This window comes from Anser brachyrhynchus (assembly GCF_964034855.1).
Source record: "Anser brachyrhynchus genome assembly, chromosome: 13".
Lineage (NCBI taxonomy): Eukaryota > Metazoa > Chordata > Aves > Anseriformes > Anatidae > Anser > Anser brachyrhynchus.
In genome coordinates, this window is record NC_137708.1 from 10,093,200 (window position 1) to 10,110,317 (window position 17,118).

At 62.8% G+C, this 17,118-nt stretch overlaps 4 protein-coding genes across 15 annotated transcripts in view; 1 reads left to right on the forward strand and 3 right to left on the reverse strand.

Annotated features, from left to right (window-relative positions):
• TEX11 (testis expressed 11) overlaps positions 1 to 435 on the reverse strand; it is a 30,958-nt gene extending 30,523 nt beyond the window's left edge. For all 10 annotated transcript variants that reach the window (XR_013939043.1, XR_013939044.1, XR_013939045.1 and 7 more), the window contains exons 1-2: positions 338 to 435; positions 130 to 242 (exon numbers count right to left, since the gene is read on the reverse strand). Coding sequence is in view for 7 of the 10 variants with exons in the window: in XM_080554545.1 (XP_080410671.1) it covers positions 130 to 242; positions 338 to 395 (171 nt within the window). In the remaining 3 variants the exon portion in view is untranslated. The remainder of the gene's footprint in view (positions 1 to 129; positions 243 to 337) is intronic.
• Positions 349 to 3,304, forward strand: LOC308177372 (nuclear cap-binding protein subunit 2). 2 transcript variants are annotated; one of them, XM_080554556.1, is made up of 4 exons: positions 349 to 543; positions 869 to 1,050; positions 1,751 to 1,889; positions 2,544 to 3,304. In XM_080554556.1, exons 1-4 carry the CDS (start codon positions 364 to 366, stop codon positions 2,640 to 2,642), a joined length of 600 nt encoding a protein of 199 aa, XP_080410682.1. In that variant the 5' UTR covers positions 349 to 363; the 3' UTR covers positions 2,643 to 3,304. The 2 variants fall into 2 exon arrangements, with proteins under 2 accessions (XP_080410682.1, XP_080410683.1); XM_080554557.1 differs by lacking the exon at positions 349 to 543 and adding an exon at positions 559 to 761.
• Positions 2,838 to 7,499, reverse strand: LOC308177371 (serine protease 23-like). The gene is made up of 3 exons (XM_080554555.1): positions 7,411 to 7,499; positions 7,117 to 7,158; positions 2,838 to 6,657 (listed from the first exon to the last, which is right to left on the reverse strand). Exon 3 carries the CDS (start codon positions 6,645 to 6,647, stop codon positions 5,574 to 5,576), a length of 1,074 nt encoding a protein of 357 aa, XP_080410681.1. The 5' UTR covers positions 6,648 to 6,657; positions 7,117 to 7,158; positions 7,411 to 7,499; the 3' UTR covers positions 2,838 to 5,573.
• Positions 7,500 to 9,416: 1,917 nt separating this feature from the next.
• SLC7A3 (solute carrier family 7 member 3) lies at positions 9,417 to 16,532 on the reverse strand. 2 transcript variants are annotated; one of them, XM_080554548.1, is made up of 12 exons: positions 16,346 to 16,532; positions 14,312 to 14,719; positions 13,960 to 14,118; positions 13,696 to 13,879; positions 13,436 to 13,548; positions 12,496 to 12,718; positions 12,151 to 12,290; positions 11,969 to 12,071; positions 11,476 to 11,687; positions 10,851 to 11,017; positions 10,517 to 10,625; positions 9,417 to 10,267 (listed from the first exon to the last, which is right to left on the reverse strand). In XM_080554548.1, exons 2-12 carry the CDS (start codon positions 14,679 to 14,681, stop codon positions 10,134 to 10,136), a joined length of 1,914 nt encoding a protein of 637 aa, XP_080410674.1. In that variant the 5' UTR covers positions 14,682 to 14,719; positions 16,346 to 16,532; the 3' UTR covers positions 9,417 to 10,133. The 2 variants fall into 2 exon arrangements, with proteins under 2 accessions (XP_080410674.1, XP_080410675.1); XM_080554549.1 differs by lacking the exon at positions 16,346 to 16,532 and adding an exon at positions 15,650 to 15,874.
• Positions 16,533 to 17,118: the final 586 nt, after the last annotated feature.

Sequence of the window (17,118 nt, forward strand, 5' to 3'; positions counted from 1 at the left end):
GGGACGTTCGCCCTGCCGGGTTACGGGACTGGAGGCCCGAACTGCTTCGCTCGCACGCCGACAGGCTCCGGTTTCGCCGCACTAAAACCCAACACCGGGAAGCCGGAGGCTGCAGGGCCGGAGCCCTACCTCCGGCTCGGCCCCCGCCTCCCCGCCGAGGCTCCCCGCCGCCCGGAACAGCTCCTCGGTGAGCGCGGCGATGCGCCCCGGGGCCTCCTCCCGCAGCAGCTCCCGGAGCAGCCCTGCAAAGACAGGCGGGGAGCGGGGCGTGAGGGCTGCCGCCGCCCGGGCACCGCCGGGAGGGCGGCGCCGACCCCCGGCCCCCGTCGGCCGCCACCTTCGGCCGCCGCCCGCCGCGCCGCCATGCCGGGGCCGCCCCTCAGCGCGCCGCGCATGCGCGCCGCCCCCTCCCGCCGCCCGCCGCCGCCGCGCTGCACGCCGGGCCCGCCGCCACGGCCGCGGGGGAACGCGGCGCTGCCGGTGCCTCCGCGCGGCGATTGGCCGCCCGCCGCCTCGGCCCCGCCTTCCTCCCCCGATCGGCAGGTGCGGCAGCCAATAGGGAGGCGCGGCGGCCGGGCCGCCCCGCTGGCCGTGAGGCGGTGTCGGTGGGCGCCGCGGCGGTTCTGGAAGGATCCCGGCGGCTGGGGCGCGGGGGGGGGGGGAGCGCGGGCGCCATGTCGGGGCTGCTGCACACCTCGCTCAGCGGCCTCAACAGCGACTCCTACTGCGAGATCAGCCGCTACCGCGACCAGCACTTCCGGGTGCGGCCGGGACCGGGGCCGGCGGGGGGCCGGGGCCGGGGCCGGGGCCGGGAGCGGGGTCGGGGTCGGGGTGCCCGGTGCCCGCTGACGGCCCGCTGTGCCCGCAGGGTAGCAAGAAGCTGCAGGAGAAGTTCCTGAAGATCTCCTCCACGCTGTACGTGGGCAACCTGTCCTTCTACACCACGGAGGAGCAGATCCAGGAGCTCTTCTCCAAGTGCGGCGACGTCAAGCGCATCGTCATGGGGCTGGACAAGATCAAGAAGACGCCCTGCGGCTTCTGCTTCGTCGAGTATCCTTTCGGGGCCCTCCCGCTCTCGGCCTGTCACCGCCACAGCCAGCTTAGCTGTCCCACACCTGCAGAGGGGGGAAGCCAAGTGCCCGCTGCCAGGCATTCGCTTGTCTCCCTTCCCACCGCCTGCGTGCCGTAGGTGGAACTTGCATGGGCTCCCAGCTAAACCTGCATGGGCTCCCAGCTCGTGCATGGCCAACGCTAAGAGCGCGTGTTCGCCTTCTCGCCTTAACTTCGCACCCGAAGGACCTAGCAGAGCGGTCCGTGGCGCTGCTCCCGAGCACGGGGTGCACGCTTGTACAAGTTGCCCCGTGAGCTGTCTGTGCAAAGCTCTCCTGTGAGGCCTGCGCCTCCTGCTCACATTTAATCAAGTTTCATATGGTATAAAAAGGCATAATACAGATTTCTTGCCCGTAGCAAGCCTTTAACGTTTGTTTTATCTACTTGTGAAATAAGTGATCCAAAGCTATTTCTTGCCTGTACAGGTACTAACATTAAAGTTCAGAACCTTAGGAAGGAGTGGGAGCTGTTTTCAGCTTGGATTTACATGACTGCAGTTTTTTGATCCCAGGGAAAAGAACAGGCAAAGTAGGAAAATCTGGAAGGCAGGGCTCTTCTGCCTCTCAAATGCAGTAGTTCTCTTTCTTTTCCCTGCAGCCAATAAAATAGCACACGTAGTTTTCCTTAGAGTATGTTTCAGATACTACACAAGGGCAGACGCTGAACACGCAATGCGATTTATCAACGGCACACGACTGGACGACCGCATCGTTCGAACAGACTGGGATGCGGGGTTTAAGGAGGGCCGACAGTATGGAAGAGGAAAGACGGGAGGACAGGTAAAAGCAATACCAGTTCAGACCTTGAGTCAAATCCCCCTAAGACAGTGTAGAGCTTTTCTAGTTTTGTCTCCTGGAGAACGAAGCGTAGGCGATAAGGACCTGATAATGAAGTACAGCTACACTGGGTGATTTTGGTAACTGACGCTTCCCTGCTGTTAAGAGCTAGAAGTAGAACTAAGGCCGCTGCTGGCTAGGGCTCCAAACTTCCTGACTGTACAAGTAGAATTTTCCCTATTCCAAGCTAGTACTCTTAAAATGGTGTAGAATTTGAATGGAGAGGGACAGCACATTTGTTAGGCCAATCTCAGAATCCAGCAGTTTGTCCTGTGAGAAGGTAAGTTTCCTTTGCAGACTTTTTTTTTGGGGGGGGGGGGGGGGGGGCAAGGGAAGTAAATGTTCTGGGGGCAAAGCCTGGCATTAAAATATTCTGGCGTTGTCTTTGCTTCATATCTAAAAGGACCTCAGCCATCAGACATATGTCATTTGTACCACCATCACCTTTCTGGTGGATTATTTGAGGAGATTTCAAGTGGGTCACAGTGCTTCTAATCTGAACTTCAGTTCTCCGCCAGCTGAGCAAGAAGAGGGTGGTGATTCTGAAGGACACAAGCAGTGCAGGATGCTAATATTTGTGTCATTGCTGTGCCCCAGGTGCGAGATGAGTACCGGACAGACTACGATGTGGGAAGAGGTGGCTTTGGCAAGATTATTCAGATGCAGAAGGCAAATCATCAGCCTGCAGTCTATTAATTGCCTCATAGGTCCTAGCTCGTAGAGGGTTCTGTCCTTCCAGAGCTAGCCCTGTTCTCGCATTTTGGATTGGGGTAGGGAGTGAGATCCAAGTTCCAACAAAAGGTGACCCTCCTTAGACTGTGGATATACATGTGTTCATTCCCCCTTCCTTCTGGGCTAGAGAAGATGTTCTGTGCTGATACAGGGCAACGAGGGAAACAAATGGACAGCTCTGCAGGATTCTGGGTAAGAAGAAATGCAGCATGGCAACACCTCACGCTATGACGTACTCTTCATGTTGCAGCTAAGCAGGTGGCTTCCTCCAAGTCGGGGCTGCAGCTGCGGTTGCTCTCAGAGAGAACTTCTTAGGAACGTGCCACCACTGGAGCCCTCCAAGTGCCAGGGCACCTTGTGGGGATGCACGAGAGTTGCAAATTTCTAATTAACAGCCTCATCTGCTTACAAAGCAGTGTCACTGTTTGGATGAGAGAAGCGCAGCAAGGTCTTAGTGTCCACTTGGAGGTGCTTGCCTGCACATCTAGCCCTTGGGTTGGTCAGGGCCTGCAGAGCCTTTCTCTTTATGATGCCCCCAGTGCTGCCTGGCTTTTCAGATCCTCACTGTTCGGCGTGGTTTTGTTAAAAGTTTCTTTCAATTTTTTAAATAAACAGTGAGTCCTGTACCTGTTGCAGTTTGTGCATCAAAACTACTAGCTCTGTGACAAGAACTAGGGGGAACATCTGTTGGTATTTTAAAGTTGCTGTCACTTGCAAACACTAAGATGGACGCTAAAAGGGGGCGCGAGTCTCACTGTATTTCTCTCGGCTTCCCTCTTGCTACTGGCTTTTCCTCCTCTTCTGTTTTTGCAATAGCTGATGGCTGACACCAGAAGGAAGTTGCTTATAAAGTGTACAGCTGCTCTGAATAAGACAAGTCTTTATGTTTCACACCAGCAGATTCCAGGAAAACTTCACTGTCCTGATACCTGTTCCATGACTTGAGGTGTGTAGAAAGCAATATAAAAGTCCAATGTGCACTTAAGAGTGGAAGGAACTAAGAACTCCCTTCCTTGTGTTTGTTATTAACCCCCCCCATGCTCTCTTCCCCATTTAAGAGCATGGCTAACGCTATTAAGCTGTTTGTAGGGCCCAGACAAGGGACCAGAAGAGATTAGAACACCTACTGATCTGTCCCTAAGCACCTCCCAGCCAGGGTAGGCAATTCCACTGGACAAGTTAAATTGTGACTGTAAATTGGTTTAGTGCGATGAAAATAATAGCAGCTGCTCCCTCTCCAGTAATGTGTAATTGGGATTTTTCATGCACTGTCTCATCCAAGATAATGAATGCTGTTCTGTTGAGCACATGTGCAGACCAGGCATACAATTTAAATTATTTTAACACTTGTGTTAGAACTGAGTGGGAGCGGGTGTAGCATTTAATTTGTTGAAATGTCTCCTACCTGCTTGTTTTGCAAGTCAGGTTGCTGCATCAGTATAGCTGTCACGGATCTTGAAGGAACTGCACATTTAGACCTCGGCAGACCTAAGGAATGACAGAGTTGACAAGCCTGCGATGCAGGCTGCCCCTGACATGCAGCGAAAAGGAGGGGGACGTTGACATAAGAGCAAAAAACAAGCAGTCATCTGTCCAGCCTGGCAAAGCAGCATCAGCACAAAGTCCCTTCTGGAGGTTATGGATTACATAGAATAATTGCTTGGGCAAACACAGCAAGCAAAAGGGAATATGTGGGGAAGACAGGGAGGGAAATCTGCCATGAAACTCAGATTAGCAACAGAATCTTGCGTATATGAGGTAGGGAAACAAGATAAATTCTTGCTTTGCTCCTGGGAGAGCCTGGTAGGGCCTGTTGGACGTATCATTCCTATGGATCTGACAGAGCATGTGGGAAGCTGTTCGGTCAGGTGCCTGGGTTATGATTGTGGAAGGCATTTCTGTCCCTATTTTTGCAAGATACTGGAATTTCAGCTCTACACAGCTCTGCCTGTCCTGCTCGCTTTGGTCTGAAGGGAGAGTATCTCCATCCTTTTCCGAGTCCCAAAGCAGGGTTGGCAAGTTGTGCACCATTCTCCTTTCAACATAACCTTTGCAAAGGGCTTTTTGCTGACTTTTATTCAAATACATGTATTTGCATAAAATAATCCATCTCAAATACTACAGCTGCAGTAAATGCCGGGGTCCCTTCCTCCTAAAGGCAGCCCAAAGAGAACCAAAGAGAGATGAGAAGGTTTACAAGTAAATAGGCGCTCCCAGATCTTAGCCGTGCTGTGGTGCGGCGGCACCCACGTGGCACCGCGCTGCGCGGGTTGGAAGAGGTCTCCTTTCCAAGAGTGCTGTCACGTGCTGCTCCTGCCCGCACGCTGGAGCAGCCCCTCCTGTCCTGGCCAGGCTCCTCGCTGACACCGTGCCCAGAAGCCTCAGGCTCCAGGGTTCCCTTTCAGGCACCTTTCATCGGCACACAAAGACACTGTTAGAAGAAAAAATCCTTTGTCCTCGCAGAGCTGGGGCAGTGCCAAGCTGGGCAGTGCCAGCCCACAAACAGAGACCTGATGAGACCCAAGAGAAACTCGGTGCAGCTAAGCACAGGCCTGTGGCTGCCTCTCCGAGCGGTTAACAGTTAACGGCTCGAGGCAGGGGCCGCTGGTCCTGACTGGCAGCCGAGCTCTTTGTGCAAAGAACCCGATGCCGAGTGCCCACCAGCACCAACCAAAGGAGCTGACGCACCCTTCAGGCTTAGTGAGTCTCCGCTGGATCCCTTGTGATCTGCAGGGACCTTGTTCCTGCAGGACAGAGGACAGAATGAGGTTTAGTGCTGGAGCAGTTTTGGCAGGAGGTGCTGCTCCTCCTCGTGCTCCTCAGCCGTGCATTCACTCTGCGACACCACGCTCAAAGCCTTCTGCGCTGGGGAGGGGAAAAGGAAGGCTCCAGTTCTCATTCGTTCCGGCAGCTTTTATAGTCCCCTTTGATCCAGTAACAAATCTGAGCAAACTTCGGCGCAGTCAGGCGAACGGCGACATTATAGTCATGCTGCTCCCCGGCCACCTCGAGCCACTGGTGCCCAGAAAAGACCCCAACCACCTTCCTCTCCCATTTGTGCTGGACGGGGTCCCACACCTTGCCATACACCCCAGAGCCGGACGCGCCAGGCCTGGCATCGCAATGCTGGTAGATGAGGTGGGCCGTCTCGTCCTCCACCCCACAGAAGCGGTAGACCAGCTCGCCCGGCCGGTCGCTGTCAAACCCCGAAAAATGAATCCTCTTCCCAGCCATCTCCTCCGCTGCTGGAGCCACCGTCAGCTTCATGTAGGGGCGCTGGTGTGGCCTGCGCAGCTCCAAAAGGGCGTAGTCGTAGTCCATGCTGACCGAGTTGGGGCTCCGAATCCAACCCTTGGGCACCTGCGTGCGCCGCACGCGAGCCCAGCGCATCGCCAGCCCCCCCGGCCCCGTCCCGTTGCCAGCGCTCTGCAGCGGCGTCAGGAAGCCCACCTTGATCTTCTTGGCCCCCTTCACGTAGTCTTTGCCGTCGTGGATGCAGTGGGCAGCTGTGAGGACGTGCCGCTCGGACACGAGCACCCCCGTGCACCCCGTGGAGATCTTGACGGCGGCGGAGAAGGGGTAGTCCAGCAAGAAGTGGTTCCCGCTGATGGAAAACCGCCCGTCCGTGCCGTAAATCTGCCGCTTGCGCCGCTTGCGCCACCTCTGCCGCCTCTTCTCCGTACCGCCCCCCTGAGGGCTCAGCTCCACCGTGGTGAGGGTGCGGGTGCCGTTGGCGTACACTGTCTCGTAAGAAAGGTACTCCTGGAAATCCTGGGGGGCCAAGGCAGCCTCCCGCCGGGCGCAGGCGTCGTCGCAGCGTGTCGTCAGCTCCAGGACAGGCTGTGCCGAGAAGCGGGCTCTGCCTAGCTGCAGGGTGGACCGGGGAACGAGGGCAGGAAGCAGGGCGCCAGCTGCAGCGCTGGGAAGGAGGGAAAGCAGGAGAACGGCAACCACCCGGCAGCAAGTCATCCTGCCAGACCTGCAAAGGCGAAGCGAGGAGACCATTAAGCCTGCCCGATTAGAGGGCCGGCCACCTGCCGCGGCTCGCGGCTGGGGGATTATCGGCCGCACGTGGCCCTGTGCCAGCTACCGGGGAGTGCGTGCTTCAGCAGCTGCCACAGAAAGCAGAAGGGTCGGGACCTGCCTGGAGCTGAGTGACTAACCAGAGATAGAAATCTAACCCAACCTTTGATCTCCTGCAGCTCTTTTGGATGGGGAGGCCCAGCAGCGCAACCGAGCGCTGCTGCAGAAATATCACGAGCAGATGAGTTTCCTCCGTCACGCCAGAAACCCTGCCTGCCCCGGGGTGGATTCCCTGGATTCCAGGGCTCGAGCCCCACCGATGGGACGCGTCCCTCCCACCCCCCCGGCAGCGGCAGCCCGGCTCCACCACCCATCACCCGCGGGGAGAAGGAGGAGGAGGAGGGTGTGACGGTACCTGCTGACTGCAGAGGGAGACGACAGCTCTGTCCGGCTGCTCCTACGGGGAAGAGAAAGGTGCAGTAACTCCAGGGCTAGACCTGAGTTGAAGTATGTGGTGTCACAGAGCAGTGAGGACAAGACAGCCTGGTTTAACTCCAAAATGGATTACTGTACCCAATCTGCCATTACTTCTCCGTGCACCAGGCCACCTGTTTTCTTGCAGGGGAGCGGTCTGAGGGGCAGGTTCTCCAACCCCAGCTCTGTGCAGCAGCTCAGCCCTCCACCTCCATCCTGCCCTCGGCGCGCGTACCGAGATGGGCTCCCCTTGGCCGACCGCAGAGGCTCTTCCTCGACAAGCAGCTGGAACACAGGGAGAGCAGCTCCGACACCTCCGCTGGGCCAGCCCCGTGTCCCCCCAAGGCAGCCGGGGTCTGCGCCGGACACGTGGCAGCGCGCTGGGTTATGAAAGTCGCAGGGGAATGAGGGGTGGAGCCACGGAGGGAGGCTGAGAGCCACGAGCTCTCCGCACCCCGACCCCTCGGTGCTGCAGCCACGAGCACGTCACGCGAGCCGATGGCCGCAGCCGGGCCTTCGCCGGGATGCTGCCCCAGCCACCTGCCCCTCCGCGTGGCTTGGGCCAAAAGCAGCCAGGGCACAGCGACCCTCCCTCGGGCTGCCTCTGAAATCCAGGGGACGGCGATGGGGTGGTGGCGGGGTCCTGCCTGAGTGCCCCCCCTCGGCACAGCAGCTAGCCAGGGCTTTGCGGAGACGGCACCAAGGCACGAGCCAGCCCTGGCTCCCCTGCCCACGTGCGTGCCCGGCCTGCCTGGCACCCACACAGCAGCAGCAGAGCCGGAGGCACACGCAGGGGAGCAGCTCCAGCCTCGCTCGGTTCCCTCTGGTGCTCTCCCAGCTGGGCAGAGCCATCCCCCAGAGCAGAAAGGCCCCACACAGTGGTACAAACATCCACGGGTGGCTGTGTGCAGGGCCCGGGCTCGTGGCAGCAGCGCCAGGCTCCAGGGTACTGCTTTTTGCTGCATTTTCTGAGCAGAGGACTGCCCTTTCAGGCTCGCAGGGAAGGGGGAAGTCCACCTTGGAGCCCCTAACACCTGGGAGCTGAGGTCTGTCCCTTCACCCAGAAACAAGCGTCCTTCTGACCCCAGAGCACTGCATCCCTATCGCAGCACCTCGCCGGGCCACAGTTCAGGCGGTGGGAGCGGCGCAGACGTCTCCCTTGAGCCCACACCACGCTGGGGCTCCGGAGCCTCATTATCCTCCTCCCCAGCCGACACGTGGAGCCTGCGAGACTGATAACGGCGCCCGTGGAAGGCAGAGGCGCTGCCCGGGGCTGCCACAGGAGTCCTGGCTGCCACCCCCGGCCCTGCCCGGCCCCGCGGGGACGGGAGGCACCTACCTGCACCCAGCCGGCACCGGCCCGGGGAGGATGGGGCTGGCACCTGCTCCTAGGGCAGCTCGGCTTGGCTCAGGCCGCGGGCACTGCCCTGCACACACGCAGCAAGATAGGCACGGCCGCGCTCAGGGGCGCGTGTGGGGATACAGGCACAGCACACAGCCCGGGGGGTGCCGTGGAGCCGGGCAGCCCCTTCTCCTCCCCGCCGAGCCCCGGGGCAGGGCTTGCAGCTGCAGCCCCGGGGCCAAGCAGAGCCGATGGTGCGGGGCCCTCGCTGCTGACCGTGCGGTGACCCTGCTCGGCTGCCAGTAAACAAGGAGAGATGCCAAATCCACGCAAGATCCATCTGCCCTAAATTAGTTTATTTCGCAAAATAATCTGTCAGGGCTGATTTAGACCAGACCAGAATCTGGGAAATCATCTTCTCACATGGGTGCAGCCCACCTCCTGGCCCCGCTTCCTCTGCAGGCTGGTGCTGGAGCCTCTGGGGGATATCTCCAAGGTCTTTACCGCAGCCTGTGCCCCGGGACCTGGTGGCACGCTCCCACGCCATGCAGGGCAAGGCCACGGCAGGCTGGTGTCCTGCACCCAGGCACCAGAGGCATGGGGTGGGCCACCCTGGGGCACCGCTCCCTATTTTCCAGCTGACGTGGGAGGCTTGGCCGTGAGCGTGGGTCGAGGGCCTGCATGGGGCAGGGGGAAGGCTGGAGGGGCCTGTCCCCAGCCGGAGCAGAGGGCTGTGGCTCTGGTTGGCAGCTCTCCCACCGACCGCTCCACGCCGGCAGCGGCTGGCAGCCGGCCCAGCGGGGCACGCGGTCCTGCCCCGCTCTGCTCCCTCTCGCGCCCCAGCTCAGGCAGCAGAGCACGGGCATTAAAGTAAGACGCAGCTGGGCCAACAGAGCAAAGCGGTTAAAAAACACTTAGAGTTTAATAGGTATAAAAATTGACATAAAAACACCAATCGTACAAAGGCAGACGAGTACGGACACTGACATGTCTATACTGCTGATATCTTCACAGGCGACTGAGCCAGATGCTCACACCTAGCGGCGCGGTTCCGGCGGCACAGGGCTCAGCGTGGGGCACGAAAGTGGAGTGGGGCCTCAGGCGGCTGAGCCCTGTGCTGCTGGAGAGCCCCAGAGCGCTGGCGGTACCAGGACGAGCCGCGTCCAGCCTCACCGCGCGGCTCCGGGCACGGTCACAACTGCGCCTACACAGCCAGCGCTTGGGAAGCACACAGAGGAGGTGACCACAGCCACACGGACAGACGAGACGAACGAAGCTGCACCATCACACGGGCCTCTCGTGGGAAGGAAAAGCAGCATTTCTGACAGCAGCTTCCACGGTGGGAGGGCCGTGCCGGTGTCACTGCCCCTCGGCAGGGGGGGGATTGCAGGGAGCAGCCCCGGGCCACCAGCTCGCCCACCCGGCCCGGGGCCTCGTCTCCGCAACCTCTGCTCCGCGAGGGGAAAGGGCAGCGCACGGCCCGGCTCCGCGGGACTCTGGGCTCGCTCCCCGCGGGCTGGGGGATGCCTGTGCCGTGCGGGTTGCAGTCCCGTCCCAGCGCAGGAATACTGGCAGAGTCCTCCGAGTACCGGTGTCGATCGCGGCCGCCGCCTCCCTCAGACCGCAGTGGCCCCGGGGCTGAGGTCCAACTCGGGGTGGTGCAGAGGCTTCTCGGCCACGGCACGGGGCTCCTTCGCATTTTTCCCTTCCACGCTGTTCCGAATCCCGTAGCCAAAGTAAATCATAAAACCTGCAAGAGATCCTACGATGAGGTGCACGGTAGCGGGCTGCCAGCCTAATGGCCTCTCCAGGGAGGCCCTGCTGATCGGCAGAAGCCAGAGAACCAAGATCACCCGCAGGGCCACCCTGCAGGCTGCCCAGCACAGATGCTTCCACGCCCAGGCTCCTCTGCACATCCAGCAGACACGAGGCCACCATGCTGCAGCAGAGGGCAGACCCCGCACCACGCGAGCACCACGCTCCCCTCCAGGATACCTACCCACGGCCATCCAGACGGCAAATCGCGCCCAGGTGCCGGCACTCAGCTGCACCATCAGCAGGATGTTAACGAAGATGCTGATGAGCGGCAGGAGCGGGAGGAAAGGTACCTGCAAGGGACAAGAGGTGCCACATCAGCCGTGCCCGAGGGACCTGGCTGGGACTGAGGATGCTCTGCCACCTGGGCACTTCCATGGGCTGCGCCTCGGAGAGCTGTGCCTCCAGGCCCTGGACATTTCTGGACGGTAAAAGCCCAGCAGCAAGTCCTGGCAGATCCTGCACCAGCCTTGGGTCCAGAGGGATGTAGACAACAAGCTCCCAGAGGCTGCACTCACTTTGAAGTTCAACCTCGCGTTGCTCTGCGGCTGCCTCCAAATGATGATGGTGGGAATGAGCAGAGCCACCACGAGCAGCACCAGGGCCGAGATCCAGCCCACATCGGCCTCCTTCAGCGCATTCACCTTGAGGGTCAGGACCACGCAGATGACTGTGATTAGGGTGGCTGCAAGAGAGGAGGCAGTCACTGTGCTGCACAGCGCGTGGCTGTACAGACCCACACCTCCCTGGCAACTCTCTGGGCTGTGGGGCTGAGCCACGACCTCCTCTTGGTCATCTACAGATCCTCCAACATCCACCCCAAAGCCTCAGCACTTTACCAGGAGGAACTCTCCAGCCTGGCAAGCCGAGAGAAGCCTGTGCTCAGCTGGGCTCAAACCCAGCTCCAACACCTACACAGACCTTGCTAAGCTGCCCTGTTCTGCCTGCACAATGAAACCATTGATGCATGGATCACCGGCTGAGCCTGAGCACTCTCAGGTCCCTTCCCGGGTTTGCAGGGACACACCGACACACCAACACGCCCCGGGGCAGTGCTGCTCTCCAGCAAGGAGCCAGCAAGCCCAGCCGTGTGGCAGGACGGGGCAGGCCAGGAGCATCAGCCGCTGCCTCCCACTCACTCACCGATGACGGAGACGCAGGCGTAGACGATGCGCCCCGAGAGCGCTGTGGGGGTGTCTGAGGACGGGTTGAAGAGTGTCGTCAGCGACAGCTTCTCTTTTTCCTTGGCGCCCATGGCAGCGATGGTCGGGTTCATGACAACCCTCTCCTCCTCATTCCCGTTCAGCTCCAGCATCTCCACGGCCTTCGGGGAGTTCAGCTGCCCGGACTGGTACCTGTGCAGACGGGACCTGCTCAGTGCTGCGCAAGCTGGAGCAGAGCCTGAGGATATTCCCAGCCCGGGGACACGACACCACCCTCTGTACCCCTCCTGCGCTGCCAGCCCCATGCTGCTCCGCCAGCAGCCCCGTGGTGACCGCCCCACGGATGTGCCTGGAGGCACCATGCAGCCTCCATCTCACGGGCTTCAGCTGTGGCCACAAGCCCCGGGCTGGCTGCGAGGCCAGCGAGGAGCGTCCACCCCAAGGCGAGACCCAGCACGAGAGGAGGCACCCACCGGAGGATGAGCACGCACACGGCGACCAGGGAGTAGGCCAACAGCGTGCCGATCGACATGAGGTCCACCAGGTCTTTCAGCTCAAGCAGGAAGGCCATCACCGCTGCAACGAGGACGGGCAGCATGAGCACAGCCCTGGTCTGCTGGGGGACTGAGCACAAGGTGGCCACCAGAAGCCTTACCTGCAAGGAGCCCGGAGGTGATAGTGGCCGAAAGAGGAGTCTTGGTGCGGCTGTTGATGCTGGAGAGGAACTTGAAGAGCAGCCCGTCTTCTGCCATGGCGTAGATCACGCGGGGCATAGGAAACATGGAGCCCAGCAAGCTGCCGTGGGGAGAGAGAGCTCAGGGCTTGCCGGATGGTGGCCAGACAAGCCGAGCTGTCTGCAGCCACCATCCAGGGAAGGAAAGGACCGGCTTGTGCTGGGAGCAGGACAGGAGCTGCATAGGGCAGACGCCCTGCTCAGCTGGGACACGTGCCCCCAGCCCCGCGGTGGGACAGGCGGCACCACGGATGGGGCTGGTCCTACCTGGTGGAGAGCGCGCAGAGCGAGCCGACAGCAACGGCGTAGCGGGCGGGCTCCCAGCCCACTGCCTTGAAAGCCTCGGGCAGCGGGCTCCCCTTGTCCAGAAGGAAGTAGGGCACCATGAGGGTGAGTGCCGCAGAGACCCCGAAATAGGCCACGAAGCAGATGAGGAGGGACACGATGATGCCGATGGGGATGGAGCGCTGCGGGTTCCTGGCTTCCTCCCCTGCACGGAGGAAAGGCAGCGTCTGTCCCCATCCGTCCCCACTCTGCAGCGCAGCCCCGCGGCCATGCCCAGCCCTCTGCCCCCGCCTGCAGCTCCAGCTCCCTGCTGTACCCAGATCCTCCGCATAAGCGTGGGGGTAGCACCGCAGCCACGCTGCCCTCTGCCCTGAGCTTTGCACAGGTGTGCTCCCTGCGGCACCGCACCCCCCGGCGAGGGGCTCTGCGGTCGGCGCAGGAGGCGGCTGCTCCAGGCAGCCCCGTGGGGCAGGAGGCTGGGCAGAACAGTCTGTACCAGCAACCTGCTAAGTAGATTCCTGGAGGAACGAGGGGAAATTAAGAGGGCTCCCTGCACGCCACCGAGTCGATTCTACGTGAACTTAGTCATTTAAAAGAACATTGCTTGAGGCTGTGAAATAAGCACGAGCACCAGCAATTCCCAGCACGGCTGCAGCCTCGTCTCTGCAGCTGAAAGGCTCCCTGCAGCCCCGGAGCTGCCCAGGCAGGTGGGGAGCAGCCCTGCTCTCCCCATGCCTCACAGGGAGCCCTGATTCCAGGCCTTTTGTGCTGGTGCAGCTGGGGATGGAGTTGCCACAGCAGCGGGACGAGCCATTTCCCATGGCCAGGAGCGAGCGCCGTGCTCCCTCCCCACGAGCTGCCAGCAGCCGCACTGGGAGCAGCTCACGGAGCCGTGCCCTGCTGCCCTCGCTCGAGGCACTACCTGTGGTGGCGATGCAGTCGAACCCCACAAAGGCATAGAAACACGTGGCGGCCCCAGTCAGGATCCCTTCCAGCTTAAAGGGGACAAACCCTCCGGATCCGAAGTCTTTTATTCTGGAAGAAAGGAGCAGAGCGGGTGAGGCTGCGGCGGGGTGCACGGCACCCTCCTGCATGCGTGGTGCTCCAGGGGACAGTGCGGTGCCAGCCCTGCACTGCGCACCGGCTGGCCGGACCCCCCGCTGGCACATCTGCTCTCCTCACCTGACCTCCTCATCCGGCACGTCTGGGAACACGAGATCGAGGTAGTCCTGCTCCGTGAGCTGCCAGTTCTTGATGTTTCCCTTGATGAAGCCGGCAATGATGACGAAGCCCAGCACCAAGAGGTTCACCGCCGTGAAGATTTTGTTCACCAGAGCGGACTCGCTGACGCCGAAGGCCAGCAGCGCTGTGGGGCAGAGGGTGTGAGCGGGGTCGCACCTGCACCGTGTCACCCGCGGTGCCACGGAGCCGCTCCCGCACACTCACCAGTAAGCAGCGCGATCAGGATCAGTGCAAAGAAGTCCGGGCGCTCGGCCAGCACCCCTGGCACATGTACCGTGGTCTTATTCATGAAGAAAGTGGAGATGTGGTTGCCGATGATGTTGTCAAACGCTGCGCTCCAGGCTCGGGCCACGCTGGCTGTACCTGGCCGACGGCAAAGCTGCACGTTGGTCCTGGCACGTGGCAGCACCGCTCCCCCACCCCAACACCAGCTCCTGCTGAGCCCCAAAGCACCCATCCCGCACCCTGCTCCCACACTCCTCAAAGCACCGCTCGCTGGGGCTCCATCGGCACGGTGCCGGCATGCTTCCCGTGCCCGTCCGGCAGAGCCACGTACCTATCACGTAGGACAGGATGAGGTTCCAGCCGGTTGTGAAAGCCCAGATCTCGCCGACTGTCACGTAGCTGTAGAGGTAGGCAGAGCCAGTCTTGGGGACGCGGGCCCCAAACTCTGCGTAGCAGAGCCCAGCCAGTACCGAAGAGAGCGCAGCCACCAGGAAGCAGAGGACGATGGAGGGACCAGCCCTATCCTTGGCCACTTCCCCGGCCAGCACGTACACGCCAGCCCCCAGCGTGCTGCCCACCCCTAGGGCTATGAGGTCCAGCGTGGAGAGGCAGCGAGCGAAACGCGTCTCCTCGGAGCTCAGATCCACCATGCGCCGGCGGATCAGCTTCTTCCCAACGCTGCTCATTTTTCCCCCGAACATCTTGTCCTCCGCAGGTGGTGCTCAGCCGCTCAAAAACCCTGCAAGAGAAGCCACCGTAGGAGCGTGAAGCTCAGAGTCCTGCGTGGAGCCGAGGCCAGACGCAGCAGGAGCAGGGCAGGCGGCGGTGCCACCAGCAGCCTGGAGGAGCTGTAGCTCTGACTTGTCAGCACCGAGCCCCAGCCACGCTGGCGAGGCAGAGGCCGTTTGGTTCCCCCCGTCGCGGTGTGGGGCTGCGCGCACCCCGCCTGCACAGCTCCCACGCCAGTCCCCAGGGGCAGGAGAGCGAGCCGGAGACAAACCCAGCGAGTCCGTGCTGGGAAACAGACTGCTTAGACAAACACTGTGTGGTCCGTGCCCTGGGGCTCCGGGCACGTCCCAGAGCTTGCCCACTGTCTCTGAGCAACTCCCCGCTGATTTGGCAGCCCAGAGATCCCTCGGCCCAAACTTGACTGCTGGCGCATCCTCCCGGCCTGGCGCGTGGGCGTGCGCAGAGGCGATGGCAGGGAGACAAAGCATTCCTCCAGCCGAGGATTCGGCGTGCTGGGCTGAGTCACTGGGACGCGGCGATTCCTCCCAGCATCTGCACTGCACCCTCGGCGGGGATGCGCGGCCGGGCAGGCAGCGGGCACGGCTCGCAGCCCCCAGCGCACGACCCTCGTGTGCGGGCGGCCCTTGCCGAGCACCCCGCACGCTCACCGTGGGCTTTGACCCTAAACCTGCCGCTCCCCCAAGCTCCCCACTCCCGCCATCCCCAAACCCTCCGGCACACGGGCACCCCACAGGGTGGGCAACGGGCACAGAGCGAGGGAAGGCGCCAGGAAAGCGGCTCCCGATGCCCGCCAGCGCCTGCTCGGCGCCGGCTGTTCCCTTCTCCCGCACCGCACCTCGGCAGGGCCGTCCCGCGGCAGGGACCAGCCCGGGCACACGCTGCCAGCGCCCCGCGGGCCGCTCCCCGCGCTGGGGATTACCGGCGTTGCGTTCGTCGCCACCGGCTCAGCCGCTTCCCCGTGAGCAGCCGGCCAGCCCGGGGCTGACGAAAGCTCCTCCGGAACCGCCGGGTGCCGCTCCCAGCCTTGCCCAACGAGGCAGCCCCGCTCGGGACCGGGCCGGCTCTGAAGGGACGAGTGCCCCACCGCCGGCACCCTCCCCGGGACCGCGTCCGAGCCGCTGCCGGGACGGCCCCGGCCGCCCCCCCCCAGGCGCCGCCCGACTTCCCCGCGGGTTCCCCACGCCCGAGGCCGGCCCCGCAAGCCGCGGGCACGGCGGGAGCCCCGCTCCCCTCCGAGCGGCCGGGAGCCGGGGCTCGGGGCAGGACGGCTCGGGGCAGCCGCCAGCTCGGCGCTGAGCGGGGCGAGCCCCGAGCATCGAGCCCCGAGCCCGGGGCAGGCGGCCCGCGGCCAGCCCCGCCGCCAGGCTCCCGGCAGCGCGCACGGGGCCGAGGGCGGCCGGGGGAGAGCAGCTCCCGGCACCGGCACCGGCACCGGGCGGCTGCCGGTGAGGCGGCCCCGTCCCGGAGCCGTCCCGGAGCCGCCTCCCGCCCCGCTCCGTGCCCCCGGGCGGCCGCCGGTACCGGCCGCACGTGCTGCCGGCGGCTGATGCAAGCGCGGCACCGGTTGCGCCAGGCTCCGCCCGGCCCGGCGGCGGCGGCGCCCGCTGGGACTCACCGGCGGCTCGGCTCGGCTCGGCGCGGCGCGGCTCGGTTCGGTTGGGCTCGGCGCGGTCCGGCTCCGTCCGGCTCCGTCCCGCTCCGCTCGGCTCGCCCCGGGACTGCCGCCGCCGAGGAGGGCTGGGGGGGCGGCCCGGCTCCGCCCGCCGGATGCCGGAGCGCACCGCCCCGAGCCGAGCCCGAGCCGCGTCTTACAGGGAATTAAAAAAAAAAAACAGTCCTAAGCGGCAGCCCTGCGATGGCCAGGTCCGGCTCGGTCCCCCCCCTCCTCCCCCCCCCCAGGAGCTCTCCAGCCTCAGCAGCCAAAGCCGAAGGGAGAGAAAACGCCCAGAGCGGCGGGGACCCTGCCTGCCTCGGGAAAGGCCGAGCGGCGAGAGGCGGAGGTCTCCCGGAGCCCGAAGGTGGCAGCGGGGCAGAGCCGGGCACAGCCTGCCCCGGGCACGGCGGGCAGGGGCGGCACGGGGAGGCCGGCCCGGCCGTGGGGCACGGGGAGCGCGGGCAGAGCTCGGCCGGGGGCGCGTCGTGGGGAGCTGCCGCCACGTGCCGCGCAGGCGGCGTGTCCCGCTCGGCACCCACGCTGCTCCTCTCCCGCCTGATCGGTGGAGAAACTCTTGACAGCAACAGGCGGCTCTGCGCCACGGGGGACACCCTCTCGGAAAGAACTGTTGGGCGCTAACGCGCTTTCCCCTCGCAGAAGGGCCTGGCGTCGGGAGCGAGGCACGCGCCAGCCTCCCAAAACCCGGCTCCTGATGCAATCCGGCGCTGCCGCCT